Here is a 19,019-nt window from a genome sequence, read left to right on the forward strand (position 1 = left end):
TTTACACTAGAGCTGTAAGATACAAAGCACTAGTTTGACAGGTCTGGTTTAATGATTCAGAGATACTTGGGAAATGGAAGTGTTTTTGTGGTAAATTAATTTTGGTTCAGATAGGATTAGGGTAAGGTTAAGGGTGAGGGTAAGAATAGGATGATTTGGCAGGTGAATGCTTGGCTGAGGAACTGGTGCAGAAGGCAGGCGTTCATATTTATGGATCAATGGCATCTCTCTGGGGAAGGTATGACCTGTACAAAAGGGACAGATTACACCTGGACACAAGGGAGTCCAATATCCTTGCAGGAAGGTTTGCTAGTTATTCAGGAAGGTTTAAACTAATTTGAAAGGGGATGGGAAACAGAGTGATAGTATTGAAATACTTGGTTTAGAAACAAAGGCAATCTGCAGTGAGACTCCTAGCAAGGTGAGGCTGATGATAGAACAATATTGCAGCCAACAGTTTGAGTTGCAATGTATAAGGTGGACAAAATTGAAAAGGGTGAATACAATGGCCTGAGTTATAAGGAGAAACTAAACAGTTTCCAGAATAAACTAATTAGCTGTGATGCATCCAGATAGGATTGTGCATTGATAACAATTCGTGAGGGTCGTCAGGCACGTTCTTTAGCATCCGGAGGAAATAGAAGATTTGGACATGAAGTCAACATGGTTGGAGCAGGCTAGGTTATTGGTGATGTTCACTCATAGAAACTTGAAGTTATCAACCCTCTGGACCCCAGCACCTTTGAAGTAAACATGAGTATGTTCACTACCTCTCTTCCTGAAGTCAGTAACCAGCTCTTGTTTTGCTGACATTGAGGGAAAGGTTATAACACCATGTTACTGAGGTCTCTATCTCCTTATTGTAGCCCAACTCATTGTTATTTGAGAAATGGTCCACTAAGATGGTACCCTCTACAAGCTTCAAAGTTCAAAGTAAATTTATCATCTATCTGTCACCATATACAACCCTGAGATTCATTTTCTTGCAGGCACTCTCAGTACATATAAGAAATACAATAAAATCAATGAAAGAGCACGCCCAACAGGACGGACAAACAATCAATGTGTAAAAGTCAACAAACTGTTTAAATACAATAATAAATATCAAGAACACGTGAAGAAGAGTTCTCGAAAGTAAGTCCATAGGTTTTGGGAACAGTTCAATGATGGGGAGAGTGAAGTTATCCCCGCGGGCTCAAGATCATGATGGTTGAGGTGAAATAACCATTCCTGAATCTGGTAGTGTGAGTCCTGAGTCTCCTATACCTTCTTCCCAATGGCAGCAGCGAGAAGAGAGCATGGCCTGGATGGTAGGGGTCCTTGATGGATGGTGCTTTCCTGCGATCGCGCTGCTTGTAGATATACACACAAATTGCTAGAGGAACTCAGCAGGCCAGGCAGCATCTATGTAAACAAGTCGACGTTTTGGGCCGACACCCTTCATCCGGACTGTTCCCCGGGAAGGACACGTGGCTGTGGTAGCGGGTCTGGTGAGCACATGGTCGGAAAGATCACGGAGGGAGCGGGTGGGATCAGTGAGAGTCACGAGTGTGCAGGGAGTAAGGTAGTGGGCTGAAGGCGCAGCCTTGGGGAACTCTGCTGAACAGAATAATATTGGCAGAAGTGTTACTGCCTATCCTTGTGAATCTGTCTAGCTGTATCTCCTTCAAGCAACTATTAAAACCCGCGTCTGTGACAACGTTTGGTCACTCGTTATATTGCCTTTTATGGTTTTATGTCAAGTTATATTTAACAACGTTCCTCTGCAGCCTGGGCTGTGATCCATAGAACTGCAGGGTAAGAGCAGTAAACATTTTTTAGAAAAAGAGTTCTGTTGGGTTAATTTTGAGAGAACAGGTGTAAATATTTTTCACAACGCGATATGCTGCGATGCACCGTAGCGTGTTATTTCTATCTGCAAATACACAATGTGGTTTGGTTTACCTAAACACACACATGGTCGTAATAAAAAACGAAATGTTAGGAGGCTCCCGTTTTAACTTTCAGGTGTGTTTGGATGGTTATTGAAGATTAGTCTGTCGCATGAATGCAAATATCTGCGAAGTGCGTCGTGTATTTGTATGAACTTGTCACGTTGGCAGCACTGAATACAAGTGTTGTGTTATTGTGTAGGCTGACAGCGGTTAGCTGGGACAGTGCGTAAGCTATGTTTGCTATCCGCAGGACAATGAGCTTTTTGCTGACTGAATGATCAATGTTGGATCAGGTTCACTTTCACATTCCTCAGCTTCTACTCGCCACCCACCTACACACGGGGCGGTGCCACGCCAAACCAAAAAAAACATGAAGCCGATCTTCTGCTTCTCGAGTCTGCACGGCTATAAACTAGTCAGCTTTGACTGTATTTAGGGGTGTTTGGAAAATTGCATCCAGCGTGCGCTGGCAGTGGCGTAGTTCGCGATTTATTCCCGGTGAAACGAGTCTGCGGGAGGGGAATCCTTGCGCCACTGGCGCGGACCACGTGGAGCAGCTATTGCCAAATATATCTCCAAAAATGCGAGGACGGACTGCACAAGGTAGTCGCTAGCTTTCGCTGTGCTGCCAGTTACTATTTGCAATGGAAACGTCGCCTCATCGTTTTGCCACGGGTGTGGGCTGGAGGGGAGGGGAGATGGAGCGGCACTCCGCCACAGTACTGTCACTCTGATTCTGCGAGTGTGGGCTGCAACGCAGTTGAAAGAAGCGAGAGTGGATTTCATTAAAATAACAACAAAACATGAAGTTATCCCGCGAAAAGTGTGATATTTCAGACTTTTTTTTCTGGCTTTAGTTTCTTTTGGATAAAGCTGTGCAGTGGACGGAAAACCGACTAGTCCGTGAAGTGAAGAATGAGGTGAGACACGCTGTTAATTGTTCGTAAAATTCTAATTAGCGATAGGCTAAATTCTGTAAATATCTAACCTACGGTATCTTTTATGTCTTAGTTTGTTACGAAATATAGTCCGTTGGAAAAGCAGTTGCGTACACGACGAGTTGCCAACCTGCCTCTGATTCCATTGTGCTAAAATTTAATCCTAGAGGGGGGGGGGGGGGTTAAAACTTGTTTTTTTTTCCGTAACCTCGCTTACTGTTGACATTAGGTGACAAAATGGGTCACGATCGATCAAAAGGTCAGAAAAGGCTCCCGCAAAAGGAAGCGCAAGCGCGAGGACGAGGTGACTTTCAGAGAGGTATGTATGTGAAAGTTGTTTGGAAATATCGTGAAATACTGTAAATTATGCTATCGCCCGTTCCCAAGTGGTTCGGCATAGAGAGGTTCTAAAGTTGCAAACAAAGGAAAATCACCGTGAAGGATATTTAGAGCACTTAGAAAATACATTTCTATATATTCCTGTAATTTTCAGTATTTTAAAATAAATTGTTAATATTTAAGTAGCGACTACTGTCATTTCCTTAAATCAGCATTTTTACATACTGTTTGAAAAGCTGAAATCTATATAACAAAGAATTCCAATAAGCGAAGGAGGGCGTTGTAACTTGTTTGTAGTGAACGAGTAGTGAAAAGAAATACATTTAGCAGACAATGTTAGTTCCAGAACTAAGTGATATAAGTATTTAGTGCAATGTAGAGTACTCAAATAAAGTTGTAGTTTTTAAAGTAGAGCCAGTTATACCTGTTTATGGCTGTTTTTAAATTAAGTATTTTCTGTGTTTTATTTTGCCATTTTTCTCTTCCCATTCTTTGTGTATGTTTTTGGAAGCATTTTCCAGTGTTTGCTTTATTGCCTGCTTCGCTGTCTTATTAACTTGTTTGATCAGATTTTTTTTGTTTGATCACAGTCATCATAGTTGAGTCTCATTTCATCGACCAACAGAAGAAAAATTTCCAAGAATAGTGATTGCTTTGATTAATGTTAAACTTTTGATAGTATTGCAGTTCTTACTTATATTCAAGTAGTTTTCAATAAATACTTCAATTAACAGTATTGTGGACTTATGGTCTGACTTCATTCTGGTCACCAAGAAATAGCTAAGACACTCAAGCCTGAGAGGCAATGCATTGAAGGACCATGTCACTCTTTCCTGGAGGACTGATATAAGAGAACAGTCTGCAGTAGCAAATACTCCTCAGCAATGGATCAAAGTTCTGAAGGAAGGTTTGCTTGCTTGTGCAGATAATGGCCTTGGAGTGTTACATTTGAAAACCTAATTTTGTCCCTATACAGTTCTATCCCCCATCAGGAAGGCCTCAAAGCCCTCCGCTTCTTTTGTGACAGAACCAACCAGTTGCCCTGCACCGCAACCCTCCTCCATCTGGCAGAACTGGTCCTCACGCTGAACAACTTTTCCTTTGGCTCCTCCCACCTTCCCCAAACCCTTAGGCACTTTCATGGGCCGAGCTATACCTACTTCTTTGGCTATATGGAACAGTCTATGTTTGAAGCTTTCACTGGTTATACTCCCAACTCTTCCTCTGCTATATTGACAACTGCAGAGGTGCTGCTTCATGCACCCATGCTGAGCTCTTCTATTTTATCAGTTTTGCCTCTAACATCCACTCTGCCCTTAAATTCACTTGGTCCATCTCCGACACCTCCTACCCCTTTTTTGATCTTTCTCTCTCTCTCTCTCTCTCTACATCTCTGGAGACAAACTGTCAATCAACATCTTTTCTAAACCTACTGATTCCCATAGTTATCTTGACTTTTCCTGTTCCCACGCTATCTCCAGTAAAAATGCTATTTTCTCAGTTTTATTGACTCCACCGCATCTGTTCTTGGGATGCAGCTTTCCATTCCAGGACATCAGAGATGTCCTCCTCCTTTAAAGCATGTGGTTTCCCTCCCTCTACTATTGATGCTGCCCTCACCTGCATCTCGTCTCACCCCAATTCCCCCCGTCCCTCTTGTCCTTACTTCCATCGGTCTCCATATCCAATACATTATTCTCTGCAACTTTCGCCATCTCCAAAGGGATCCTTCCACTAAAAATACCTTTAGCACCCCCCACTCTCAGCAATTCTCTTGTCTATTCACTTCCCGCTACTCTCCGTCCCAGCACTTATCCCTGTAAGCACTCTAAGAGTTACACTTACACCTACACCCCCTCCCTCACTTCCATTCGTGGCCCCAAACAGTCCTTCCAGGTGAGGCAATACTTAACCTGCAGATCTGCTGGGGTCATCTTTTGGTGTCCAGTGCTTCCAATGCAGCCTCCTCTACATTGGTGAGATCCGCTGAAGATTGGGGGACTGCTTTGCTGAGCACCTCCGCACTATCTGCCGCAAGTGGGACATCCCAGTGGCCAATTCCCATCCCAACATGTCGATCCATGGCTTCCTCTTGTGCCAGGACGAGGCTGCCCTCGGTGGAGAAGGAACACCTTTATACCATCTGGGTACCCTCCAACCTGATGGTATGAATATCGATTTCACCTTCTGGTGAATATTGATTTCCCCCATCCCCCATCCCCCTTCCCCACCAGTCACCCATATTCCCCCTGTTCTCCCCTCCCGTATCCCCACCAGTCACCTGTATTCCCCCATGTTCTCCCCTATACCCCCATCCCACTTCCACCAGACCCCTGATCCCTTCCCCCATAACCCTGCCCCTTCCCTCCACTCCCCTTCCCCTGTACCCCCACCATTTACCCCATATCCTGACCTCCTGACCCCCATACCCCCCCCTCCCTATACCCCCACCCCCTTCCCCCTGAACCCACACCCCTGTATCCCTACCCCAACCCCTCCCCTCACTCCCTGTACCCCCACCCCCGTACTCCAACCCTCTTCCCCCACTTACCCCCATCGCCCCTTCCCCCCATACCTCCACTCCCCTTCCCCCAGTTCTCTCTTCCCACCCCCCTCTGTTCCCACCATCCTCCACCTGCCTATTATTTCTCCCTGGGTCCCTCCTCCCTCCCTTTTTCCTATGGTGCACTCTCCTCTCCTATCAGACTGTTTCTTCTCTAGCCCTTGACCTTTCCCACCCACCTTTCTTTACCTATCACCTTCTAGCTATCCTTGTTACCCTTCTCCCACCTTTTTACTTAGGCATCTGCCCCCATTCCCTCTCAGTCCCGAAGAAGGACGTCAGCCCAAAACATCAACTATTTACTCTTTTATGTGGATGCTGCCTCGCCTGAGTTTCTCCAGCGTGTGTGTGTGTGTTGCTTTGGATTTCCAGCATCTGCCAACTTTCTTGTGTTGTTAAAGCATAGTAATGGCTGACCGAATATGGGCCTAATCTGGTTTAGGCCATGTTTGGGAATTCTATCTGGTCATTTGATGTGAGCATACTAGCCGTTTTATTCTTAAGTAACTGAAATAAATGATTGCATGAACCCCACCAACCTTTAAAACTTCAGTAATTGGGAAATACGTGCAATCTGCGTACGATTGAATATTTGTGCATGAATGTCTGACTGTTCCAGTTTGAGAATAGTGTTGGTAGCTTAAATGCCATCTGAGTAGTTATTAATGCAAAACAGATCTAAAATTTGGCATGTGAATTGTCATCTTGAGAAGTAATTTTTAACTGTGAATAATTTTATTACATTTGCATTTAAATACATTTGGTGAAACTTATAGCCATTGAATTCGAGGTAGCTACTGTGAAGATGTGGATCACTAGTAATCATTCTCAATATTATGATATAGACTTAATATTATTGAAAACAGAATTGATCTCCCTGCACCGTATTTCAGAATACTCCCTTAACTTGAAGTGCCAAAAATCAGCTTTTGAGCTTGTGTGATTTTATTTTGCTCTTTTCCCACAAGAGTAAACTTTAAACTGTGAACAATGACTTTGTTGGTACATACTTACTTGGAATTGAATTGCTGGTAACAAATCTTGATGTTCATACTTCAATCCAGTTTTGTGATTGGTTTTGTGTCTGTAGTACTAAATTGAACAAATGTAAGCAAGAATCGTTTGATATTTGGTGCTCCTCGTGAGAACTGCTAATTGCAAGAAGGACATATTAGGAAATCACAGCTCTAGAGCACTAGATAACCTGTTCATTAATCTTAATGAGGGGAATATCACAAGCTGAGGACCAACAATGTACTTATTTATGTCCTCTGTGAGACTGTTGCCAGGGAATTCACACTAAAATTCTACACCTCTTCAAATTTGTTGGAAATTGTACTCCATTTGCTATATCACTCATTTATCTTCCTTTTACATCATTCCCCAGTGCTTAATTTCCCACCTACCTTTATATTGTCAACAAACATGGAGGTGTAACACTTGGGTGTCTGATGTCAGAAATGATAAATATCTGAAGTTCAAACACTGCTCCTTCACAAAGTTGGCAGAATAAGCTAATCTTTGAAAATGCAATACGGATCACATTTTAGATGTTTAACCTCTTTAACTGAAGTCTATACATTTTGGGAATGTTGGTGTTCTGTCCCTTATAGAGGATTATATTTAATTGTAGAAGTGAGGAGATTTGAGGGAGGTTGAGTTTGAAACATACTATGTAAATATTTGCGTTAAATCTATCTCCTAAGTTTTTAAGTAGAACTTTTTGTTTAATGCAGATTAGTTTAATTTATGCTTGGCAATTATTTTGTGAACAAGAAAGAAATCATTTTGCAAACATGAGGAAATCTGCAGATGCTGGAATTTCGAACATCTGCAAAATGCTGCAACACACAAAATGCTGGTGGAATAAAAAATTATTTTGTTCAGGTCATTTTAAAAGTTGTGTGTCAGCTTGTTAATATATACCTTATGACTAATGTTTACAGAGAAATGAATAGAATTAAGTCTGCTCATAGGAAGAAAATAGTCTATATTCAGATTTATTACACATACATTCTAGGGATTCCAGTTCTATTTGTTTGAAGTACATAATGATTAATATATGCTATCTGTAGAAGTATTTGAATTATGTTTCAGGGCAAAAACAGCTTATCATTTGAAAAAAACCTACAAGTTTAAACAAGTTGTGTCAAGATTTACAGCTTACTTTGAAAGTACACATCATAGCAATTTTAAGAGTCTTTACAAGTCAAGGCTTCATTATTTAGAATGAATTATTGATGTGTGATGAGCTTGTTGGAGCCAGCAGGAGGCTATGTGGAAATAATCCACAATGGCCTGATTGAAATTAATGACTGTTTTATAATTCAACATTTATAGGTTGAGATTTATGCTTTTATGTATGACAGGAAAGTAGGATATTACCAGAAAATTCCATTCAGGCTTAAAGATGAAATGAAACAATGGAGATTAAATTCAATTTCTGAATCTTACTTACGGATGACATTGTCCACAAATATCACAAGCAGATGGGCCTTAGAAGTATTATTAATAAACATTTTGGAATACTAGCCCATAAATTAGAAGTGCTTAATATAACATAATGTTTTTGGGAGCCATTGTTTAATAAGGTGAATGCCTCTCTATTGATATTTTAAGATATCAAGTTGCGGTTATACACTTACTTGTTTTAGAGATTTGAATTATTCCAGTATGAAAATAGTGAAGCTTTGATCTGTTAGCAGTTTAATTCAGAGTAAAAACATTTATAACTTCCTATTGTGGTATATTCATTCCACCCTCTGGGATAATGTGAGCTACTTTCCTGTGGTTTTACTTCCTGATTTTATTTTCCTCAAAGTAATTTTTCCTAAATTAAGCTGTTATCACAAATGAGATTATTAGTGAGAACCTCCAAATACAATAGATTCCTCTCATGAAGAAGCTTGCAAGTTTATTCTGGTGGAATATCAACCATTCAGCCAGTGATATTCTGAAACTGTAGATTCTCATTAACATGCAGAATTGTTTTTAGATGCTGCTCATCTCGGGTGATGGATTAATAGTTAGCAAATGCAAACAACCTCCATAGACACTATAACACCTTTTCATTCACATGGTTTTCCACAAACTAAATAACACATAAGAAAGTAAGAGCTGTGTTTTTCATCAGTTTGGGTTTTACCAGATAGAATCTGTGATTAATATGAGAATTGGATTTTAAGTTGATGAAAGTGAGTTCATAAATTGCAAAAAACACACACCAATTTTATCAAAATTCCAAATAAAGGTATATAAATAAGTCTGTCTAAGTTTTATCCCTGCAAGATCAATTGCTTGACATTAAAGTTAAGGGAAGTTATTTTTATGATATTAGGCCAAGTTTTGCTGACAGATAGCCAGAGACTGCTAGCTGTGAGCTTTTCACAACTTGGCACACTTTGGATTCTGTGTGGCACGAGATTTAAAAGCAAATGGGGGTCATGTGCCAGTCTGTCTGTTCGGTTGCTGGATTCACTGTCGAATACAGTGGCAGGTCAATGATGTGCTGAGGAAAGGACTTGGATACGGTTTGCATCCTACTATTGGTCTTAATGCAGCTACGCATGATAATAAAGTGATGACCCTGTGGATTTAAATGGGATTGAGAACTGTGCATTTGAATTAGGTGCAAGTTGATACATTTTTTGTTCTTAAAGATTGGCCTCAGGATATGACAAACAAGGCCTTGCTGGAGACCTGTCAGATGTGGAGATACAGCTCATTCAATTAACTTCATCCATAGGAAATAAGTGTGTGTGGGTGGCAGTGGCAGACCCTGAGTCTAAGTAATGGGCTATACCCAGTTGTCTTTTTTCCATTATTTGTTGGTGTAGATTTCATCTCTGTAGCCATACCAACCCTTTAATCTAATTTTCTTATAGTACCATGATATCAGTTGGTGGGGTGGAGATGTGTCTCTACCAAAGGAGCAAAGGTGTTGTAAGGTGCTCCTTCCCTCCACTAGCCTGAAGGTCAACCTTGGGCAAGGTGTAGTACCGACTTAGCACCCCTTTCCCCCCCCCCCCACCGAATCAGGGTCATGTGACCCCCTGAGAGCAGGTTGTATGAGACCCCCTGAGAGTTGGTTGTATGAGCAGCTGGTGCATTATCACAAGTCCTGGTTATGTGACCACTGACACCAGGCAGGCAATCTCTGAAGAGTATTGATAATGGTTGGGGGTCACCCGCCTTGTAAAGACACTGCCCAGAAAAAGGCAATGGCAAATGACTATTGTAGAAGAGTTTGCCAAGAACAAACATGGTCATGGATAGAGACAAGAATAAGAACAGCAGCATGTTGGGCGGTGTTCATCTCCACAGACAACAAGCCCATTATTGCCCACGTCATACGACACAGCACATAATGATGGCGATGACTGTGTGACAAAGAATGCAGAGCCGATATTAGAGAAGTCTGGTTTTAGACTGCTCCATTATTTATAATTCATAATGCATCATTCTGGATGTTCTGTTTTTATGGAACTATCTATGTGACTATTGTCGCTGCTTTTCTAAGCTCTGTACAGGCACTTTCCATGAGCATCCTCCTCAGTTTGAGTTGAACATTTGCCATGGCAACAGAAATATGGTCTCACCTTGATCGGTATGATTCAGATCATATTATGCAGTTGTTTCACTAGTTGCACAATTCACTAACCCTCCTTTTTGTAGCTTCCTGCTGTTCCTGCTGTTATTCACTGTTCAACGTTAAGATCCTGATCTACCTCAGCCTCTAGCCAAGTCTCTGTAATGATCATCATATTTGTATAGTTCTATATTTTTGTTTCATCTTTTTTTAATCAACAATTATTGACCAGTGGCATAAATCACAGGGTGCCAGTGAGAATAATGTAGTTATGTTAGTGCTTACGCTCTTAACTAAACAAGTACGGTATATAAATTAGAAGTTCAAGAGTTGCTTAGGAAGTTGGGTTTTGAGAGGAAATTCTAGAGCTTGGGTACATGTATTTCAGATCATAAACAGCTCCCTGTATAAAACAATTTCTCCACATCTCCATTTGTTGTCAATTACCAGAAATCTGTTTTGTCTCATTACTAGTCTTATGTCAGTAAAAAGAGCTTCCCCTTACTTACGCTGTCAAAACCTATAATTTTGAGCCCTTTTTTGCACCAAGCAGATACAACAGATAAATAATGAAACAGATGTCTTTAATAATTAGCACTATTTATATAGGTGTTCTGCATAATCATGCAGATAAGGACATAGTGTGTATCCATTGTCAGTCAATTAAATAAAAATAAATACAGAAAACTCAAAATTGCCTACTTCAAAACTAGTAAAAAGGCTTTTGACTCACTAATACAGCTTATACATATTCAGGACTGACATTACATCATCTCCTTTTTCACTCATATCAATGAATTAAAATATTAATATCAGAATTGAAACATAGATACTCACTTGTTATGTCCAATAAAACTCTAGTTATAGAGCCGAACCTAACCTATTGCATTTCTTTAGCAACAACTTATGTATATTCCTTCTCTATTTCAAAAGTAAATGTGCTCTTAATCATCAATACTTATCCCTTCCTATTCCTTGTATTTGTTGTCAATATGAACGTCATCCCATAAATAAGTTATACCTTTCCACAGAAGTTAATTATTGGTTAATTAAAGCAATAGTGAGAAATGACCTAAATTTAGGAAACCAGGATAAGAAACTGTTTGGAAAGAAATGATAAATAATAAAGGGGGGGGGGGGGGAGAAGAAGCACTTGTTGGAGTAGTGCATTGGTATCCTCAGAGCAATCAACTGGTAGGACAGAATTTAAAGGAAGAACTAAAAGAGATTGTTAGAAAGCTATGGCAATAATCTCAAGGTATTTTAAATTTATAGACATGAAAATTTTCATAAGCAAAATAGCCTAACTGAGGTTTTCAGAAGTGTTTCAACAAGATAACTTTGTTTAGAGCATATTTCGGAGCAACCAGAGAATAAGCTATGCTAGATATGGTATTGTCCAACAGGATTAATTAGTGTGAAGGCATCCCAAAGAAGCAGTGAATGAATTTTATGTTCAGTTTGAGCTCGTGAACTATGGGTCCATCCACTGAGAGTGGACAAAAGGAGAGCTCGCTAATGCGAAGTGGCAGATGAGGTGATGGGATTGCTCAGTCTTGATGCAGACATTTACAGGGACTTTTCAGAATGCACAGGATAGATTTTTCCCAACAAGAGAGAGAAAATATCTCAAGGAGCGATACTATAATTTAGGGTTAGCTGAAATGTTGAAGATAGTCATAAACGTAAAGAGAAGAAACATATAGTTATGCAGAGAGGGTGGTTGATCTAGAAATTTGACAGAATATATAAAAAAGAATAACAAAATGATTAAAAAATTAGGATGGAGAAAAAAGAATGAGATAAAGCAAGTCAGTAAAATAAAGCAGTGAGAGTTAAAGAAATGATAGATGGTCCTCCAGTAAGTAAGCTTGCAGAATTAGCAATCACAAACAAGAAAAGAGGCGATGAATGAATGGTAGAATTATAGAGCAACATGGCATGGATACAGGCGATTTAACCCAACCAGTCCATGCTGACCACAGTGCTACTCCCACTTCCCTGCATTCAGCCCATATCCTTCAAATCCTATCCATCCATTTACCTATCTAAGTGCTTCTTAAATGATACAGTTGTATCTACCTCAACCACTTCAAACAATATTAAAGAAGTACTGTAGACAGTGTTGAAGAAGGCGAGGTAGAGTTGGGGAATTCCACATATCAGGTCCGGGTATCTGCAGGAATGGCTGCCATAGAGGAAGTAATAAAAAAAATTAAGAAAGTAGGAGACTGCAGAACCTTGAGGGGTTGTGGAAGTGGAGGAAGGTACAGAGGTCTGAAGTTAACCCATGATGAGATTTTGACCCATAAATTCGAGATTCTGCAGATGCAGGAATTAATATGTATCTACCTTCAATGTACTGCAAACAATCATGTCATGACTTGAATGAAGGCAATAAAGGGAAAATCTGCAAAATCTGATGCACAAAATGCAAGAAAGTAAGTTTTGAAGAATACAGAGGTGGCTGAGGGATGTAAAGGGCGATGAATGGGCAAAAATCTGGCAAATGGTGATTAAAGTGTAAAATTGTCTATTTTAATAGGAAAAATAAATGATTCATATATGGTGAGAGATTGTAGAATTTTGAGATGCAGAGGGCTTTGTTTATTAAGGATAAAAAGTTAGGGTGAATGTTAATTTTATTTGCAACTCAAATCATTTTTGGATTTTTAACCAAAACAAATATGCTCATTACTGAAATACAAGGGTAAAAGACTATTAATGGCCTAATATAATAGAAAAATAAATGTTATCATTTTCATGTTTATCAAATATAAGCTCCCTTGAACCTCTTATTAGGTAAAGTTTATCAAACTCTAAAATACATTTTTTTTTCCAGTTCCATTGATAACTTAGAATTGCCTTTTCCATTAGAAATCTAATATGAAAGAACAGTTCACAGCTTGTCACAAGGCATAATAATCAATATAGTCTATGTTTTCTTTTAATTACCTTCGCTTCAGTAATAAGCAAGAAGAATGACTGACTTGAACACTGTCATAGATTTACATGCTGATACAGGATCTCACTAAGATAATTTAAATGCTATTCCAATTCCCTTTCTGATTTCTGCATAACCCCATGATATACATATAAATAAGTTAAATGTAAAAGAATGAAATAAAAAGATCATAACTCCTATTGTGTTCAATTTTGGTCACCTCATTATAGGAAGGATGTGGAAGCTATGGAGAGGGTGCAGAGGAGATTTACCAGGATGTTGCCTGGTTTGGAGAACAAGTCATATGAAGCAAGTTTAGCAGAGCTGGGATTTTTCTCTTTGGAGCATAGAAGAATGAGAGGGGACTTGATAGAGGCCTACAAGATTATGAGAGGCATAGATAGGGTGGATAGTCAATACCTGTTTCCCAGGGTACCAATAGCAAACACCAGAGGGCATATGTACAAAATTAAGGGGGGGGGAAGTTTAGGGGAGACATCAAAGATAAGTTTTTTACACAGAGGGTTGTGATGACTTGCCAGGGAGGGTGGTGGAGGCTAAAACATTAGGGGTATTTAAGAGCCTCTTGGACAGGCACATGGATGAAAGAAAAATAGAGGGTAATGGGGTAGTGTGGGTTTAGTACTTTTTTTAAGGATTATATGGGTCGGCACAACATGGAGGGCTGAAGGGCCTGTACTGTGCTGTAGTGTTCTATGGTTCCTGAAAAGAGAAAATAGGAAGTACTCTCTAGATTGAATGTGGTTTCACATAGAAGCAATTTGAAAGTGTGTTCAGAAGGGTGTGGGGGTTTGTTGGGGGTGGTGGGTACGGAAAGGGAAGAGTTCTATAGAAAAGTCCAGCTGAGTGAAACATGGGCATATTTAAAAATGCTAGTGACTTGATGTTTCCAACTGGTATAAATTAGTAACTATTTTTAATTACCATGCCTTGAAGTATTGATAAGGAAAATTTATGTACTTGCCATCTTTAAAATGAAGGAGGTGGAATTTTAGGTCACTTTGAAGCTTTTAAATAAATCTTGAGGGTTAATTATTATTTTACAACATTGAGAGGGGGTTGAGTAGGGATTTGTAAGCTTTTGGTGGTCATTGTGGAGGAAGTAGTGAACATCCAGGAAGCAATAACAAATTAGAAATGTGAACTCCATAGTCAGAAAAAAGGAATCAAATTAGCGAGCTGCAGCTGATAACTTACTGGACTTCCCTTTCCTGAGCAAAGGAAACACTTAATTTCTTCTTGGTGATGTAGATCAGAAAGTCAATATAAATATGGCAGTTTATTGACTGTACAAAAATGACAGGCAGTGGAGGTAGAGAAACAACAACAAATTTGTCCAGGGTTGGTGGTGTTAACTGTGATGGATAGCTTCTGAAATTAGGTTATATATAAAAACTGGAATGCTTGTACTTAACCATGGCAGAGAAAGGTAGGAAAAGTTAATGGAATAGGTTCTGGGCCTGTGGCTGGGGAGTAGTTTCATAGATTGGTTGGATGTCTGAATATCACTGTAATTAACATTATGAATTATTTTAACTTTTCACATTTTTAAAAGCTACTTCATATAAGGCATTTTTGCAGCTCATTTTTACTCTTGAACAATTCCAGTAGAGAAACCTTAAAATAAAACCTATATTATAAAACTTATATAAACCTTAAAATAGTAAAATTATTACAATTGCATTTATTACAATAATTGCTGTAGAAAAAGTGTAAAAAATGTAAAATTATAGTGTAAACAATAGAAAAATTATAATATGTCCTCTCTGCTGGATTTTCATAGAATCACAGGATAAGATAGCACAGGAGGGGGGTCATTTGGCTTGTCAAGTCTATGCCAGCTCTATTTAAGACCAATCCAAATATTCTCATTCCTCCAGTCTCTCCCCAGTGACTATAAATGCTTTCTTCTCAAATACTTATCCAGCTCCCTCTTGGATGCCCTGATTGAGTCTGCTATTTTTGACAGTGCATTCTAGCCCCATAACCAATCACTGAATAAAAGTTTTATTGTTTTGTCATTCACCTTTATTCTCTGTCCCCTGGTTCCTAAACATAGTGCCAGAAGCAAGTAGTTCTTTTTACCTTCTGTCTAGTCCACGCTTTAATACCTCCAATTTATTCCCTCGTAACCTCCTCGATTCTAAAGATAACCCCAGCTTTTTCAATCCACATATTGGCGAATTTTCCTTCTTGATTTTTTTTTGGTAAATCTCTTCTGCACCCTTTCTGAAGAGTTCAGATCTTTCCTAAAATGGAGCACTCCCATATAGAACTAGTACTCTATTATGGCCAAACCAGTGTTTAATGAAAGTTGTCATGACTTCTTTGCTACTTTACTCTTGCCTCTATTTCTAAAGCTCAGGTTTACGAATGTGTGCGTTTTGAAGTGCTCTGTCAACCTGTTTGATTACTTAACATTTCTCACCATTAAGTAACGTGCTATGTATCTGCTCATTTTACCAGCTTGTCTGTTTTCATTTCATTCTATTACTAGCCCCCTAAATATATTGTGAAGAGCTTATTACAATGGCAATTGCTTCTTTCACTTCATAAGGAATTTATATTTAGATTCTCAAAATAGATTTCTCAAATTATTAAGATCTAAAAACATAATAGTTCAGCAATCACCAGTGGAATTCTTGTTTGGTCTCCATGTATTTTAATAAATTGCTTTGTTTTTTATTACCCAGCTCAAATCTGTAACATCTTGATTTAATTTGTCTTTTTAAAAGCTCTGCATGGCTACAAATGACAGTAACTATGTTATGAAAGGAAGCTTTAAACGGAGAATGCTTTTTCAAGCATTTGATCAATGGATTGAAAGAATTAATGTTGCAAAATTGCAAATTGGAATTGGATCAAAGCAGCAAGTTGATGTTTTTGTGCCAAATTACAAGCAGGTTATTTTACTTTCCACAGTGCAGTCACTCATAACACTTGGGGAAAATGAATTTTTAAGCTTTCCCACGTATTTAAAAACCATGTTTTTTCTACGCAGGAGGACACTGCAAGGCTTTCAGTATTACTTTTATATGGGAATGAGTGCTTAGAAGATTGTTGAGAAAGTTTCTGAAGTTTATTCTACTAACACAGCACAAGAGAATAATCCATTATTCAGTTCAGTTGACAAAATCAAGGCAAGTCAAATTTGAGTAATTAGTTAATGCAAATATAATTTTGAGATGTATTACTACTTAGGAGTTACAGTCTGCATCAATGTAAAATCAGGAATTAAAACAAAAATTGCTTAAATTGCAGCAGATTCAGCAGCATTTATGGAGAAACAATTACATTTTCAGGCTGATGGCTTTTTATTGATGGTCATGGGTGATGTTTTGCTGGTTGGTAGAATTTGAGCTACAGTGTGTAGGGCTGGAATTTCTATTGATACTAGTAGTGAAATTTTATCTAGGCTCCAGGTCAGAACCGTTTTGGTGAATGTGTGGATGCAATGCTATCAAGATATGTGGATTGTATTTTTGTTCCAAACTTCCCCTTTCTTTCAAAACTAGTTCCTACTTTCCATACTGCTATTAATGTTTCGTAAAATGTAAGTACATATTTTCTGCAGTCTTGAGCATTGGACATAAGACTGAAGTTTGTTCCTTTAAAATAAACTTCTCAGTTAATACAGTGAATTTTGATGCATTTATGTGAAATCATGAAGCATGGAGACCTTTTAGATAAAGAAAAATTAGTGTTCTTGACTAAATTTTCTGAAATTTGAGTAACGAGTAGTCTTCCCAATCCTAATGTCATTAGCAATTTGACATTAGTTATTTGCTGAGCTTGAATTCATTGTTGAGGTTGAGTAGTGTCATAACTTGTATACATTGGGGGAGTCTACAATGATCCACACAGCACAGGAAATATAAATATCATATCCTTTTCCAAAATTATAAACTTTTATCTTGGGAGGAAATATTTTACATCCTAGACTGATTCAATATTTTAGATACTGATTTTCTAATGTGTCAACCAGCTGAAAGATACTTTGAACTCCATCATTCTTCAGACTTTGTTATTGAATTCATATCTGTAGTAGCTTGGAAAGGAGCTTCAATAATTGGCTGGCTACTTTCTTGGCTGAGGAAAAATTGTGACTGGAAACAATCCAGTCAATATTATTTTCTGTGAATCTGCTACTTGATATCATCATCAGATCAGCTTTCCAGTGTGAGGGGCAATAGTATGGAGGATAGTAATTATCTTTCATATTGTGCTGTATATGTTTGTGTTTCTCAGCGTGTTTTGACTTGGCCAGTAATTTTAAGCACCTGGTTTCCAAGCTAAACTAGAAATAAAATGCGCGGAATTGTGTTAGTAGCTGTTCCCTCAGCAAGATCTAAGAGGCCTTGAGTTCCTTACGAGGCTTCCTCAGAGAATGAGTGTTAGTAATGTGTCTTTATAGCCTTGATTTTTGATCAAATATGGGGCAAACCACCATGGAAAAAATTGTGAACAATGCTGCCAGGTAGGCTGAGTCAAACAAAATTCATGTGTCAAAAATAAGGATAAATAAAATGAGAAGGAAATTAGTATTAACACCAAGTGTACATCAAATTTGGCCTACGCACATCTTGTTATGATTACCAAACAGGAAAAACTCTGCAGATGCTAGAAATCCAAGCAACACACACAAAATGCTGGAGGAACTCAGCAGGCCAGGCAGTATCTATGGAAAAGAGTTTCGGGCCAAGACCCTTTTGACTCCAGTCCTCATGAAGGGTCTTGGCCTGAAACATCAACTGTACTCTTTTCCATAGATGCTGCCTGGCCTGCTGAGTTCCTCCAACATTTTGAGTGTGTTGCTTGTTATAATTAATCTTTATTGTAAGTTTTGTTTCATTTGTCTTGAATTTATAGTACTCAGACTGAAAAGACTGTATTTCGTTAAAGTTAACTCAATAAGGTGTGGAATTTATCTAGTTACTGGATTGGAAATCTGAACCTGAAACGTAGATAATTAATATAGATGGATTAGTTATCAAATTCTTGCAACAGTGCACCATTGTTGATTATAGCCTATGAACTGCTTTGGCGTCACATTACTTACTGTAAGTACAGAGATTTTTTTTCTGGTTTTATATGTTTATTGATGCCTTAAGATGAAATTTTACCTTGTTTCTTCCCCATTTTGGTCTAATCTTGTTTTCCATTTGTCACACTTGATTTAATATTGTTTTCATCCACACTTAATTAGTGTTATTATCTCAGTCATTACACTGTTTACTTCACACCTCTAATCTGTAAATCTTTTAGGTATCAGTATCTTGCTTGCATCTGCTGCAAGATTTTCAGTTTGTACTTGCACCAATTTGTAAAGGATCATCCAGATTAAAGGGACTAGAGCAAATCAAAAGCAGACACTATTAAATGCACTTGTCGAGAATTTTGACACTTTGTTCTCCTTTCTTCTAAAGTACTGTACCCTTTGCTTGTTGATGATACATACACAGTGGATTCCAATTCAATCAGACTCATTGGACCAGTACATTTTGGCTCAAATAAATGGCTACCTCAATTAGCTGATTTCATGGAAATAGTTAAAAAGGTATATAAAAAAGATAAACTGAGCAACAAATTATGTATTTAAATAAAATATGGAACAAATTAGAACATTATCAATAGTACTAAAATATGATAAAACTATCAGTTCCTTATATATTAAAAATACACACACACAGTT

General features: G+C 38.5%; 1 protein-coding gene across 6 annotated transcripts in view; it reads left to right on the forward strand.

Moving 5' to 3' along the window:
• aopep (aminopeptidase O (putative)) overlaps positions 1-19,019 on the forward strand; it is a 218,363-nt gene that overhangs the window by 121,756 nt on the left and 77,588 nt on the right. For 4 of the 6 annotated variants that reach the window (XM_073071267.1, XM_073071275.1, XM_073071294.1 and 1 more), the window contains exons 12-13: positions 2,792-2,854; positions 3,102-3,191. The exons of 1 other annotated variant lie outside the window; for it this stretch is intronic. In XM_073071267.1, the coding sequence (XP_072927368.1) occupies positions 2,792-2,854; positions 3,102-3,191 (153 nt within the window). Of the gene's footprint in view, positions 1-2,791; positions 2,855-3,101; positions 3,192-3,801; positions 5,417-19,019 lie in introns of those variants that run through there. One more of the 6 variants, XM_073071305.1, reaches the window with a different exon arrangement.

The sequence above is a fragment of the Hemitrygon akajei genome, chromosome 2 (assembly GCF_048418815.1).
Source record: "Hemitrygon akajei chromosome 2, sHemAka1.3, whole genome shotgun sequence".
In the NCBI taxonomy this organism is placed as follows: Eukaryota; Metazoa; Chordata; class Chondrichthyes; order Myliobatiformes; family Dasyatidae; genus Hemitrygon; species Hemitrygon akajei.